The 13,262-nt window shown below is 48.6% G+C and overlaps 1 protein-coding gene across 3 annotated transcripts in view; it reads left to right on the top strand.

Moving 5' to 3' along the window:
- Positions 1–13,262, top strand: part of NAF1 (nuclear assembly factor 1 ribonucleoprotein) — a 732,295-nt gene that overhangs the window by 481,823 nt on the left and 237,210 nt on the right. For all 3 annotated transcript variants that reach the window (XM_069631362.1, XM_069631363.1, XM_069631364.1), the window contains exon 7: positions 3,312–3,363. In XM_069631362.1, coding sequence (XP_069487463.1) covers positions 3,312–3,363 — 52 coding nt within the window. The remainder of the gene's footprint in view (positions 1–3,311; positions 3,364–13,262) is intronic.

Genomic DNA, 13,262 nt, shown 5'->3' with positions numbered 1-13,262 from the left:
GGGCCCTCAGGTCATTCCTTCTGTCCCTCAAGGGCATGGTGGTGAGGATCTTCACGGACAACACCACCATGATGTTCTACATCAGGAAGCAGGGGGAAACCCGATCCCCAGTGCTCTTCAGAGAGGCCCAGGACTTGTGGCACTGGGCTGTCGCCCAAGAGATGTTCCTCATCTGATTTCACCTGGCGAGAGTCAAGAATACCATTGCTGACTCCCTCAGCAGCGAGCTGCGCTCCTGCCACGAGTGGGAACTTTGACAGAATCAGGTGGACTGCATCTTCCTCAAGTGGGGCAGACCCCCAGATCGATCTGTTTGCGACGGCAATGATCTCCAAATGCCTGAAATTCACCAGCAGGTTCCACCATCCGAGAAGCATGAGGGACACGTTCTCCTTCTTGTGGGAAGGACTGTTTCCATACACGTTCCCTCCATTGCCTCTCCTGCTGTGAGTCATCAATCAACTCAAACGGTGCCGATGCAGGATGATCCTCGTCGCCTCAGAGTGGCCCAGGCATATTTGGTACCCAGACCTTCTCAGTCTGTCAACAGTGCCTCCGGTCCAGCTGCCAGTGGTCGCGGATCTGCTCACCAGAGAAGGAGCCGCAATCCTGCAGCACGACCCAGGATCGCCGAACCTGAGGGCTCTACTCCTGCAGCACTAGAGTTCAGAGGGTACGAGTTGCAGGCGGAGTGCAGGGAGGTCCTTGCCAGGGCCAGAGCGTCACCAACTCTTAAGTGCTAGGGGCACAAATGGCAGTGTTTCACTACGTGGTGCTGGGCGCTGAAGATCAACCCTCTGAGGGTCACGGCCCCGCAGATTCTTCCATACTTGTTGTCCTTGGCCAATGCAGGGCTTGCACACGCCTCTATCAAAGTGCCTCTGGTGGCTGTCTCCTGCTACACCAGGTCTCCAGGACGATCTTCTATTTTGTCCCACCGTCTCGTCAACGAGTTCCTCAAAATACTGTTTCAATCGCGCTAGATAAGGATACCGGCAACAGAGGTGAATATATACTCTGGGGACGAAAAGCCAAACAGGTAGAAAAGCGTTAAGTATATTATGATATTATATTGTGAAATGAGGTTTAACAATGATCTATAATGGATGTTTTTGTATTTTTTTTGACTTGTTATATTGATGTGAACGCCATGATGGAACACAACTTTAACCTGGTATGTGCATGCATTTACTTTACGATTTCACGTTTGGGTGAATCATTGGGAATGGGTCATGGTGTTGTAAATATCATTGATTGATAACAAATAGTGTTGATAGCCCTGATGATGGACGGATGTCCGAAATGCATTGGCAATAATTTTGAAACACTGATTGGTTAGGAATAAATAAACAATTGAAATATTGGAAATATTATAACAAAAATGGTGGATTACTTAATGAAGAAATACAAATTACTAATGAGGATGAATTGAAACCCGTTGAGGGGAGTGAGAGCGAGCTCACCCAGGGTTGGAAGTTGTTCAGCCCTATTGTATGGATATTGTTTCAGAACCTAGTGCCTAGGCTCAAGGGTGAGCCCCCACAATTGACTGCAGAAAAGTGTATAAGTAGAAACAAAGCAGTGCCCACCCCATTTCCTAATTGTACCTTTCCTGCAAACAGCCATATCTTACTTTTCACGAATCGAGGGTGGTACTGCGGACACACCCCTGCTTTATTCCAAAGGTTACATCTGAATTCAACCTCCAACAAGCTTTTGGTGTTGCCTGTGTTCTTTCCGAAACCTTCATCACTGGCTGAAAGGACACTGCACTTGCTGGACGTTGCTCATGCACTGAAGTCATCTCAACTATTCGTGAACTTTAGTCTTGTGAACCATGGGAAGGCCTGGTCCAATCTCAAGGTGGCTCTCCGGCTGCATTATGCACTATCATCAGATGGCCAAACGACCACTGCCCGGCCATCCGAGAACCCATTCCACCAGAGTGATTGCTGCGACGACACTGTCACTGTCTGGTGTGCCCCTGCTGGATATCTGCAGGGCTGCTACGTGGAGGTCTATGCACATCATCACGAGATTCTACTGCATCAACAGGGATTGCAGAGAGGAGTCCAGGGTCGGCCAAGCAGTGCTACGCAACCTGTTCACTTGAAGGTGAGCCTGTTTGGAGGTAAGAGTAATTGCTTCTGTTGATCCTTGCCACCTCCCGTGGTTGTGTAATATTGCACTGCTATGTATTCTATATTCATGAGCATGTGAATATTTGTCCGACCCCATGCTGGAGAAAGAACAAGTTACTTACCTATAACTATTGTTCTCCAGCATGGGTCTGGCATGGATTCACATGCAAACACTCCCTCCTGCCCCTCTGTGGCTCTTTTTGGTCATACTGTCACTTTACGGTCTACCAAATCTGAAGATGACTGCCAGAGGGGGAGGGGCTTAGGGAGAAGGGCAGTCATTGGCTGGGGGCAGTATGTCCCAGAGTACAGTGATTTGTTTTAGAGGAAAAATACAGTTTGTAAGTGAGAGTGAAACTGTTTTTTTCTTATACCAAGGATTACCGGCCTGATGACTGGGAATATTCATCAGCATGTGAATCCATTCCAGACCCATGCTGGAGAACAATATTTACAGGTAAGTAACTTTTTCCATACTGTGCATTCAACCTGTCTTACTGTGTGCCTTTCCTTGCTGGTGGGTGGGGAAGAGTGATTAGTGTATTTAGCTATTTTCTGTTTTTTAGTAAAGACTGTTTTATTTTGTTTTTTTATGGAACCTTGTCTAGTCATTGCTTTCAATTTGGTGCTTATCCACACTGTTTGGATGCTTCTGCTTCTCATCCACATCACTGAAGAGTATAGCCTTCCTTTAACCCATGCTACTGTTACTTCTGCAAGGGAGGAATATTATTCACTTGCTACCTGTTTTACCGTTGATTGAGCAATCCCTCAGCTGAGATATGGCACAGCACATAAAAGCCTTTGTTCTCGATTGTACTACTACTACTGGTCATGATCTGATTTCACCAGCAGGTACTGGGTTCATGTTTTTGTAGTTTCAGAAGCATTCATGACAGTTGAGTAAAAACATGTATTTAGCTCGAGCTCAATGTTAGGCTCAATTTCAATACAGGTAGCTTTCATTTTGCATTGGAAGGGTACTGGAAGCCTTTCTGGCAAGCCTCTTAATTTTCAAATCTCCTGAAAAAGTGCAGATTAATGATCATGAGGATGTTTCCTTTCTTTGGCAAATCTCAGAAATATGTTTTGTAAGCCTGCTGCTGTAATTTTGTCTTGCGTCCATCATAGAAGATAATCATATCAAGTGTTTTCCTTTGTTTCCCTTAGTGGAAAGGGCTCTGATGCATCCTGGAAAAATGATGAAGAGCCACCACCTGATGTAAGTAATATTTGTGTTCTTTGTGTCATGATCCAGTGAACACAAATGTATATTACACAGTGTACACATATACATATATATTTTTCATCTATGAATCTGCTTATATTCACATGCTTTATATAGGCTGCCTTACAGAGTTTGGTTCACATGATTAAAGGGTCGTCAATAGAGGTGTTCATGTCACACTAGCCCATTCCTACGTCTCTATGGTCCCAGGTTTCTTCAGGCATCGATATTGTCAGATCAGTTGGCCGCATTTACATGGACTGAAGAATACTTTGTCATTCGACAGCTTTCTGCCACGTTGTCCGAAGTGGACCAGGCTGTCAGTCAACATCAAATAGGTTTTGGTACAGAACCGGATTCTTTCTTTTTTTTTGATCAAAGATTTTATTGATTTTCAAAGTTAAACATCATTACAAACATCTCTCAACATTTCAGGGAGGGGGCATAGTGGGTGAGGGAGGGCGGAGGGGGGAAGGAAGGGGAGGAAGAAGGGGAGAGAAGGGGGGAAATGCCAAGGGGGGGAGAGAGCAATGTAATCAAAAGAAAACAGCATTAACCGTTACAAACTCAGCTTCAGGGACCTTGGTCCGACAGACCATCGTTTTTTCATAGGATGATTTTATGGCAAAGGACAGTCTTAACAGAGTTAGTACTTTCCTTTCAATGGGTCTCACACAGTCGCAGTGGATGCAGGGTTGGCCTCGGCCATCAGCTGTCCTCCTCCCATCTTCTCCATATTTTCTCTGCTTTATGGGGGCACCCTCTTGCTTTATACACCCGGTGCTCCATTACCGCACATATGTCCACGTCGGTGACCCACTGGTCATAGCTGGGTGTGCGCTCCGAACCCCACAGTTGTGCAATGTTCCGCCTAAGGACTGCGAGCGCGGTTGACCACAGCAGTTTCTCATATCGAGATAAGTCAGTGTCCCCGGAGACCCCCTGAAGCAATTGTTTCGGGCACCTCTGTATCGTCTTTCCCAGGACGTTAGACAGTTTATCGCAGAATTTCTGCCAGAGCAACTGAATACTGCTACACTCCCACAGAATATGAAAAAAGGTACCTTGCTCTCGCTTGCAGCGTAGGCACTTTGTGTCGACGGCCCTGCCCCATCGGAAGAGTGCTACTCTCGGGTAGTAGGTGCGGTGCAGGATCTTCAGCTGGACGAGTCGGAGTCTCGAGGAGATGGTGGTTTCACGCAGGTACATCAGGGCCTCCGTCCAGTCTTCCGGAAGGAGGGGACCTACATCTTGTTCCCATTTTGTTTTCAGGTCGGATAACTCTGAAGTTGCGAAGGAGGTTATTACAGTGTACAGGGTGGAGGTGACCTTCTGCTCCACCCGATCCAGAACTATGTTTCGTTCAAGCGGGGAGCTTTCGGGCAGATCTTGTATGGTCCGTCGTTGGGCTGTCCAGGCATGATTTAGCTGCATGTGGTGGAACCTTTCCGTGTCCGGCAGGGAGAACCTTTCTTGCATCATTTCAAATGTTGCCAGGTTGTCTTCCTGTACCACATCTCCAACAGTGGAGATTCCACGCTGGTTCCATTCGGGCCATTTCGGCAGTTTCCGTACTTCGGGGAGGTTGCAATTGTTCCAGAATGGCTGGACCAGTGTTGTTTTCCCGCCTCAGCCCAAGAATCGAAGCGCTTCCTTCCAAATTCTAGTTATGTGGGATGCCATGTCAGATTTCGGAGAGCGGTCCAAGTCTCTGTAGAGGTGCTCTATTGGTTTGATTGTAGTGTTTTAATGGAAGCCCCTGATATGTGGGAGACTCCTGTCACCGTGAAGCATGTCGTTCATTACATCCATCTGACTGGCCCAGTAGTATGATTGCATCCTGGGCAGCCTGATCCCCCCCCCCCCTCCCAAACAGACCTCTGAAGGGTCGCAAGGGCAATTCTCGGGTGGCCACCTTTCCAGAGCAGCTTTCGCAGGATGCATTCGATTTTGTGCAATTCCCGGTGGTCGATATGTAATGGCGCATTTTGCAGGACGTATAGACATTTCGGGAGGGCGATCATTTTAAACAATGCCGCCCTACCCATCAGTGTCAGCGGCAAGGAGATCCAGTGGTGAGTGTCGTCTGCAAATTTTGCCATCAAGGGGGACAGGTTCAGGGTAGTATATTCAGTAAGGTGCATTGTAATGTGTATCCCCAGGTATTTAAATCGTTCCTTCTCAATTTGGTAGGGGCCGGTCGCCAGACACGACGATGGAGTGTTCCCTATAGGAAAAAGGATGGACTTGGACCAGTTCACGCATAGTCCACAGAATGCCTCATATTGGCCCAGCAGCTGCACGACTCTGGGGCAGGAGGTACTTGGGTCCTTCAGGTAGATGATTAGGTCATCTGCGTAGAGGGATATTCTGTCTTCCCAGGTATCGGACCATTGGAAACCCTCCCATGTTGGGTCGTTGCGTAACAGGATCGCCAGGGGTTCGATCTCAATAGCAAAGATCATGGCGGATAGTGGACAGCCCTGCCTTGTACCCCTTCCCAGACCGAAGAGTTCTGATCGCCAACCATTGTCCCTGGTCCTGGCAACCAGGGATTCGTATAGTAGCTTCACCCAAGTCATGAAGTTCTCACCAAAGCCCATGCGGCGCATGATGGTCCAGACAGCCTCCCACCTCACCGAATCGAAGGCTTTTTCAAAGTCAATTGCCAACAGGGCCAGTGGTCCTTGTATGCTGCCGGCTCTTTCCAAAGCCGCAAATAGTCAGCGGAGGTTCATGCAAGTTGATCTCTGTGGCATGAAACCGCACTGGTCCGGGTGGATCAGGGAGCGAATTACCTCTTCTAAACGGTCCGCTAGAAGCTTCGCCAGTATTTTCGTTTCAGAGTTGATGAGTGAGATGGGCCTGTACGAGCTACATCTCTCTGGGGGCTTGTCCGGCTTAGGGATCACTACGATTATTGCTTCTCGGAGATCTGGGGGGAGAATGCCCTTCTCACGAGCATGGAGGTACAGTTGCCGGAGTTGGGGGGCTATCACGTTAGTGCCCACCCTTCGCCATAGCTCTACTGGGAAGCCGTTTGGACCAGGAGTCTTACCGGTCTGGAGTCCAGAAATGGCGACTAGGATCTCATCCTCCGTGATCTCCCGCTCCAGTCGTGCCTTTGCGCCTCATTCAGGGTAGGGGTTTCAATTCGATCCATAATCGTGGCGTCCATTGGGATTGTGGATTCACTGTATAGCTCTGCGTAGTATTCCGCAAAGCCCTGGGTTATTTCCTGGTCCGTCACCCTTGCGTTCGGACCATCCGCTTAGAGTCTCCGGACATGGCTACGTCCCTGCTCCTTCCTTTCCAGCCATGCCAGCATCTTACCCGCCTTGTCACCAGTTTCGTAGACCCTTGCTCTCATTGCAGTGTGCGCTTGGCGCGCATTGTCCATCGCTATGCTTTGCAGTCTTTTGTGCAAGTAGCAACGTCCGATTAGAGGCTGGCGTGTTTTCATCTACGTGCCTCCCCTCTGCCTGTTTGACTTGGAGCTCTGCTTCACAGATCTTACTCATATGTAGCCTCTTTTTGGCCGCCGTCCAGGATATTAGTTTGCCCCTCAGCACTGTTTTATACGCTTCCCATAGCATTTCAGGGTTTGTTGCGGTCTGTGTGTTTAACTCAAAGTATGAGGTGGTGGTCTCCTGTAGTTTATCTATCAGCTCTGGGTCCCCCAGATAGTAACTGTTCAGGCACCAACATGGCGGTAGGACCCTCCGGGACGTTATTAGTAGCATTTCTAGTGGAGAGAGATCAGAGATGCCTCTAGGTAGTATGTTTATTTCCTGTGCCCTTTGTAGATCAGTTGCGGGAGTGAAGAAATAGTCCAGTCTAGAGAGCGAGGCATGGGCCCCTGAGTGGAAAGAATACGCTTTAGCATCTGGGTGCAATTCCCTCCACACATCGCACAGGCCGAGTGCATTGGCGAACGTAGCAAGCCTAGTGGGGACTTTGGTGTTCCTATTACGTATATGGGATCTATCCAGGGTGACATTCATGACTTTGTTGAAGTCACCGCCAAGTATCAGGCAGTTCGAGGTGTCATTAGCAATTAGCGGGGTAATGTCAGTGAGCAGTGATTCCAGAAAGGTCGGTGGTGCATAGATGGCTATCAGTGCAATGGACTGCCCCCATAGATCGCCCGTCACATATATGTATCTGCCTCCTGTATCATGGGTCACTGTGTAGAGGTGGAGGGGCAGGTTTTTGTGTATCAAGATCATAACGCCTCTCGAGCCCATCGTAAAGCCTGAGTGAAATGTCATCTTATAATTTGTACGCTTAAATAGGGTGCATTCTGTGCCTGCAAGATGTGTCTCGGACAGGAACACTATATCAGCCCCCCCGTCTGTTCAAAAATTGACGCACCAAGCGGCGCTTGATTGCATTGCCTAGGCCATTGACGTTCCACGACATGAGCCTCAGTGTTCTTAGAGTGTCGACCCTATTACGATACTCTGCCATGTGAGTGTGTGTCGGTGGCCGCCCTGCCCATTAGCTTGATAGGACCCTGATATAGCTGTGCTTAACAAACCCAAAACCCCCCACCCCATACTCCTCCCAACTAGAAGCATCAGTCGCCCAAACAAAAGCTCTGTGGTGTCAACTGGACACCTAACATGCACCAAACTTGATATCAAACAAAAGTGGTCTCCCGCTAGGGAGAGCCCGGGGGGGGGGGGTAGTACTCCTCTGGAAAAAAAAGGGGGGATCCCCAAGGGCAATCCCCGCGTAAACTACACCTGGGATTTATTGCGCTCTCAGAGGGGGATGGAGGGGGGGCTCTTTTCCTATCGTAGTGCCTAGGGCGTACCGCGGCAGCTACAGGTGGATGTGTGCTGCCTATCATTGTGTGTGCGCGTGTATTATGAGAAGATCTATGGTCTGACTTGCGTAGTTCCGTATGGACACAGGATTGTTGAGGGGGTTATCACCCCCCTAGGTCGTCCGGAGGGTCCTGCGGTGGTGGTCGCGGGGTTCTCTCCACTGGTCTGGCAGAGGTCTTCGGTTTCTCCCCCTGTTTTCGCGGGGGGTGGACCAGTCTCCTTCTATGTTTTGCTCGGCCCAACGCCAAGCCTCCTTAGGGTCACTAAAATGGATTGTTGTGCCTTTATGATGAATCTTAAGTTGTGGGGAAGAGCAGGCCGTATTTCACGCCCATCGTGTGTAGCTGTCGTTTCAGGGAGTCAAAGGATTGCCTTGCCCCCTGCACTTCCCTCGTGTAGTCCAGAAAAAAGGCGATTTTGGAGCCATTGAAAGTGACCGCTCTTTTGGCGCGCGCATGTTGCAGCAGGGCGTCGCGGTCTCTGTAATTTAAGAATCGTGCTATCACAGTTCTTGGAGGGGCTCGAGGCGGTGGTCTGCTTGTGGGCACCCTGTGTGCCCTTTCTATGGAAAAGAACTTGGAAAAGGCATCGGGCTCGTATAGGTCAGAGAGCCATTGTTCTAGAAAGAGTTCCATGCAGGGGCCCTCTGCCTTTTCGGGTATGCCCAGGATGCGTACATTATTGCGCCTGGACCTGCCCTCTCCTTCCTCGATTCTGTCTTCCAGCACATTTAGTTTGGACATTGTGTTATGGAGTTGTTGTTGCACGGTGTTCATTCTGTCCTCCGTATTAGAAATGCGCTGCTCGGCTTCCCCGGTGCGTGCCGTTAGTTTTTGGAGGTTGTGCCTGAGGAGGGAGACATCCATGCTAATTCTGTCTATTTTCTGCTCCATGGACGTGCGGGAGTCTGTAATGGCGGCCATGATGTCTTTGAGCGATATTCCTTGGTCTGTCTCCATGTCGACCGAGAGTTCAGCGGGTTGGGGAGGAGGAATGGTGTATTGATCCATTTTGCTTTGGGCGTGAAGCTTCCTCGGCCTGTCTTTCCCCCATAGCGCTCGGTCCTCCGCGTAGGCTATGTGGGCCGATGTGGTCGGCCTCGCCCGAGCACCTCGCTGCCAGGTGTGCCCCTTGTCTCTTTTACCTTGTCGGCGGGTCGCACCCTTCGTAGCTGCTGTGCTCTGGGGATATGTCCTCCCTCCAGGGCTGACGGAAGTAGCGTGCCTCCCGGGGCAAGGCATGCTTTTCGCTCTCACACCGTATGATGCTGGGGTCTCAGAAGGCAGGGCTCACCGGTCTTCTCTCCCCCTGCAGGCCTTCTTAACTTTCCCGGCCAGCGATGGTGCTCTGACCAGACCCCCGAGGGGGAGGGGAGCCGGCGTAGGAGGCCTAAGGTCCACTCTTTGGCAGGCTCTCCCACTACCTTCTTGTCTGTGCTGTCCTCCAGGGAGCGTGTCTCCGGCCGCACCTTTCTCCCGCTGTGATCGATCAATCCGTTGCCGTTCGGCCACTGTCTAAGCGCGGCCTCGCTGGGTGTGCACCGGAGGTTCAGCTGTGTGCGCCCGCGGCCATTTTGAAAGCGGGCCGGCTGCTATCGCTAGAGGACTTCACACGGTCGTCTCCGGGGAATCCGACCGCGGTTCTCTTCGATCTTCGCTCCAGGAATGCCCAAGGGTGTTCGCTATCGTATCGGAGTATTTCCAGCTCTTATTACCCCTGAAAACAGGTTTTTTTATATCAGGATGTTAGTGCGGCCGCGGGAGCCGAGCAGATGCACGTCTACTCCATCCTGCGGTTCGCCAAGCCCCAGCCAGAACCGGATTCTTGAAGCAGATTGACGAATGCCATCTAGGGATATAGTCATGTTTTATTTCTGTTAGGTATTTGTAGAAAACCTCCTCACACATTCCCAACTAGCTTGCTTGGTTCTAAGTCTACACATGAAGAACACCCTCTTTAAATTCTATTAGAGGTGCAACTCCAAGTTTCTTTGGGAGGATAGGATACACACTGTCTGAAGAACTGTTTTACAACAGACCATGCTGAAGATCAGTGATGGGTGTATATTCAGTTCAAATCCGAGACACTTAATGAGTCTCAATCCAAGTGCTGGGCAGCATATGCCATGCAGACCCAGAAGGAAAATGGGAAAAATGCCTTCTCACTGGAGTTTCTTGAAGGCTAGAGGCCGGGCCTTTGGAAAGTCAATGACAATTGAACTCACAAGAGGAGGAGACAGACGGCAAAACATTGCAGTCGGCCCAAACTCCGAAGGCTCGATGTCAAGTCTAAGGATGTTCAGTGTAGTCGACCATAAAAACGGTTGATTCCTCCAATTCAGTACCTAACAAATATGGTATCATATCTTTGGAATGGTTCAGGAACTTCCATTTTTAAGAAACATTTTCTCTAGACACACATTATTTGATCGCTGCATTGCAAAGTTATTTGCAGCCATGGGGGAGGGGGCTCAGGTTCTAGGTGAAATCTGTTAGGCAGAATTATATCCAGTAACCTTTGGGAACACCACACACAATTAAGACTACAAGTGAAAGTACAATTTCACCTTTGGTACAAGCACGTACTACACAGTCAAAGTGGTAGCAGTAGCAGAGCAACCAGACTTATCTCAAGAGTAAGTGAGCAGTATCAAATAGTTACACAAAGGACAGCAATTACTATGGTTCAGGCAAACTATGACTCATGGTTTCTAAGTAAAAGAATATATATTTATTTACTCAACAGTTGTATAAATTCACACAATTACAAGCAAGTAAGAAATCACAATCATAAATACACCACACCTCTTCCCTTAAATTCCAGACAAGTTAACCTCACAAAATGAAGTGGGAGCAAAATGGCACTCCAGCAGTTAAAAAGGGAGGGAAAGACAGTTATTTAGAAAATAGGCAAACCAACAGATTAGTACTCAGGGCAATTGAACAATATAAATTACAGTGAGGAGGTCAGCTAGAAAAGGCTTATGGCAAAAGTCAATGGGTCAAAAGTCTTTTGCTCAAGATCACACAGTTCATGGTAGTTTGCGGTAAAGTTTGTGGCACAATTCCGACGAGGTTGGTTGGTAGAAAAGTGAGTTCAAAGAGAAGAGAAGGAGAAGCCCTCAGATTGGCAAAAGATTTAAAACACTTTTACTGCGGTTGAACGAAACGAGCAACCAGATTTGCACACTGCCTTGAAATGGAGAGGGAGCTGTAGCTGATGCAGATGTTCCTGGTGGTTCCTGCAAGCTCACGGTTCCTGAAGCGACTGTCAGACTGACATGAAGTAGGAAGACTAGAGGGTTCTGCGCCACCCAGGGAAGAAGCCAGCAACAGAGCAAAACGACGAATAAAAGGTGCGCTCCTTAAAACCCAAGCAGGGTCTGACCGTCCTGGCTATCTGGCCCACTGTAGCTCTGTACAGCGCATTTGACCAGAGGAGCGGTCCTGGCTTGCAGTTTGGGCGAATTAGCTGGTCCCACCAGCTCAAGGGAAGAAGTTTCATGGAGGATCTTCTCTGTCGTCCGATTCGGAGATTCGGACCTGCAGCAGGGCTTCACTGGGCGGTTTAGTCGTTGTAGGGGTCCTCTTCTTCGAGTTCCTCGTTGGTTCATTAATTCCAGTGGCGACTCTGCCTTTCCAGGCCCAGAGACCTGCTTTTTATGCAGTCAATGACACAGCAGGGTGGCTGGCCTGGCAAGGACAGTCCCATTAGCCAATCAGACAAGAGTGCGACTTGGGTTACCAAGGGAACCCATGGCAGGGGTCCTAAGACCCCTCCATCACATCCTGCCCACCCAGACTTTCAGGCGCCTTAAGGAGGGCTGTGCAGAAGCCCGCAAAAAGACGGCGAACAAAGGATTCATTCCCGGTTTGGCACGCAGAGAAAAACACGAGAAAAATTTTAACAAAAAGATATGGCGAATAAACCCAGTCAGAGCCAAAATAAAATGTATTTGGACAAGCGGGTTTATGTTCGAGGCTAATATAATAACCTAAAACATTACCACGTTTATATGAGATAATCGCGGTAGAAAAGTTAGGGTAGTTACCACTGCCACCAGCCAAGCCTTTATGTTAAGGGAGTGAAACAAGGCTCCAAGAGGCACAGACAACCCTTTCCAATACTCCATGTAAGATGGGGTGTACTGGGTCTGTGGTTTAAAGTCACTACATAAAGTTAATGGCAACTTTACAGATTTCTGGGGGACAGTAGTCAGCCCCAGAAAAATTGAGTCAGTGGGAAGTCTCAAAGACAACCCTGTGTCCATGCACTGAAGGTGCTGTGTAAGGCACACAAAATGTGGTGGTCATGGTGTGAAAAACGAAAATCAAAATATCGAGGCCGAGTACCCCAAAAGGAAATACACCATACACCAAACACGGGTTACAAAGGAACATACAAAGTAATTTAATTTATACTGAATTCAGTTACAGAGAACGGAACAAAATCAGATAGCTATCGGCCCTCAGTGCAACACCGCAAACTCCAGCGTGGTTCGGTGTATTCAGTGGGAGACGCTGTACATTAGAATTCGTTGCTCTTTTATACTATTTGCGAACACGATGTCCAACCCTACTTCGGGTTAATATTCCTCTAATACATTACTGATCGAGGGTTCATGCCGAGTTCACATATCCACATGTAACTGGTTTGCTTTTAATACATATATCAACAAGCCTACACGGCAACTGTGTGTTCTGGGATTCTTCATACAAGTCTTTTCAAACATTAATACAATGTAGTTAAACAAGTGTTCTCAGTTCAGTATTTGAATACATTGTTCTTAACATATGGTCGCGGATTAGTTTCATTGCACGGGTAATCCTTTACACACAGGTCAACGAAGGACAAGGTCTCAGTTCACGACCTCAACAAGTGGCCTGCAGGCAAGTTATATATTAATTACACACAGAGGTCAAGACGGCCATGTTGTATTTTGGAATGACATCGTCCACCATTTTAATTCACAGGGTGACTTTACAAAGCAAACCTAAAATGGCGGATTGACCTAAAATGGTGGCTTGCATTGATTCTAAGGTCAGGACCTTGCAACATGGA

This window comes from Ambystoma mexicanum, chromosome 6q (genome assembly GCF_040938575.1).
Source record: "Ambystoma mexicanum isolate Mex_15411 chromosome 6q, UKY_AmexF1_1, whole genome shotgun sequence".
NCBI lineage: Eukaryota > Metazoa > Chordata > Amphibia > Caudata > Ambystomatidae > Ambystoma > Ambystoma mexicanum.
This window is presented reverse-complemented; position numbering and strand designations above follow the sequence as displayed.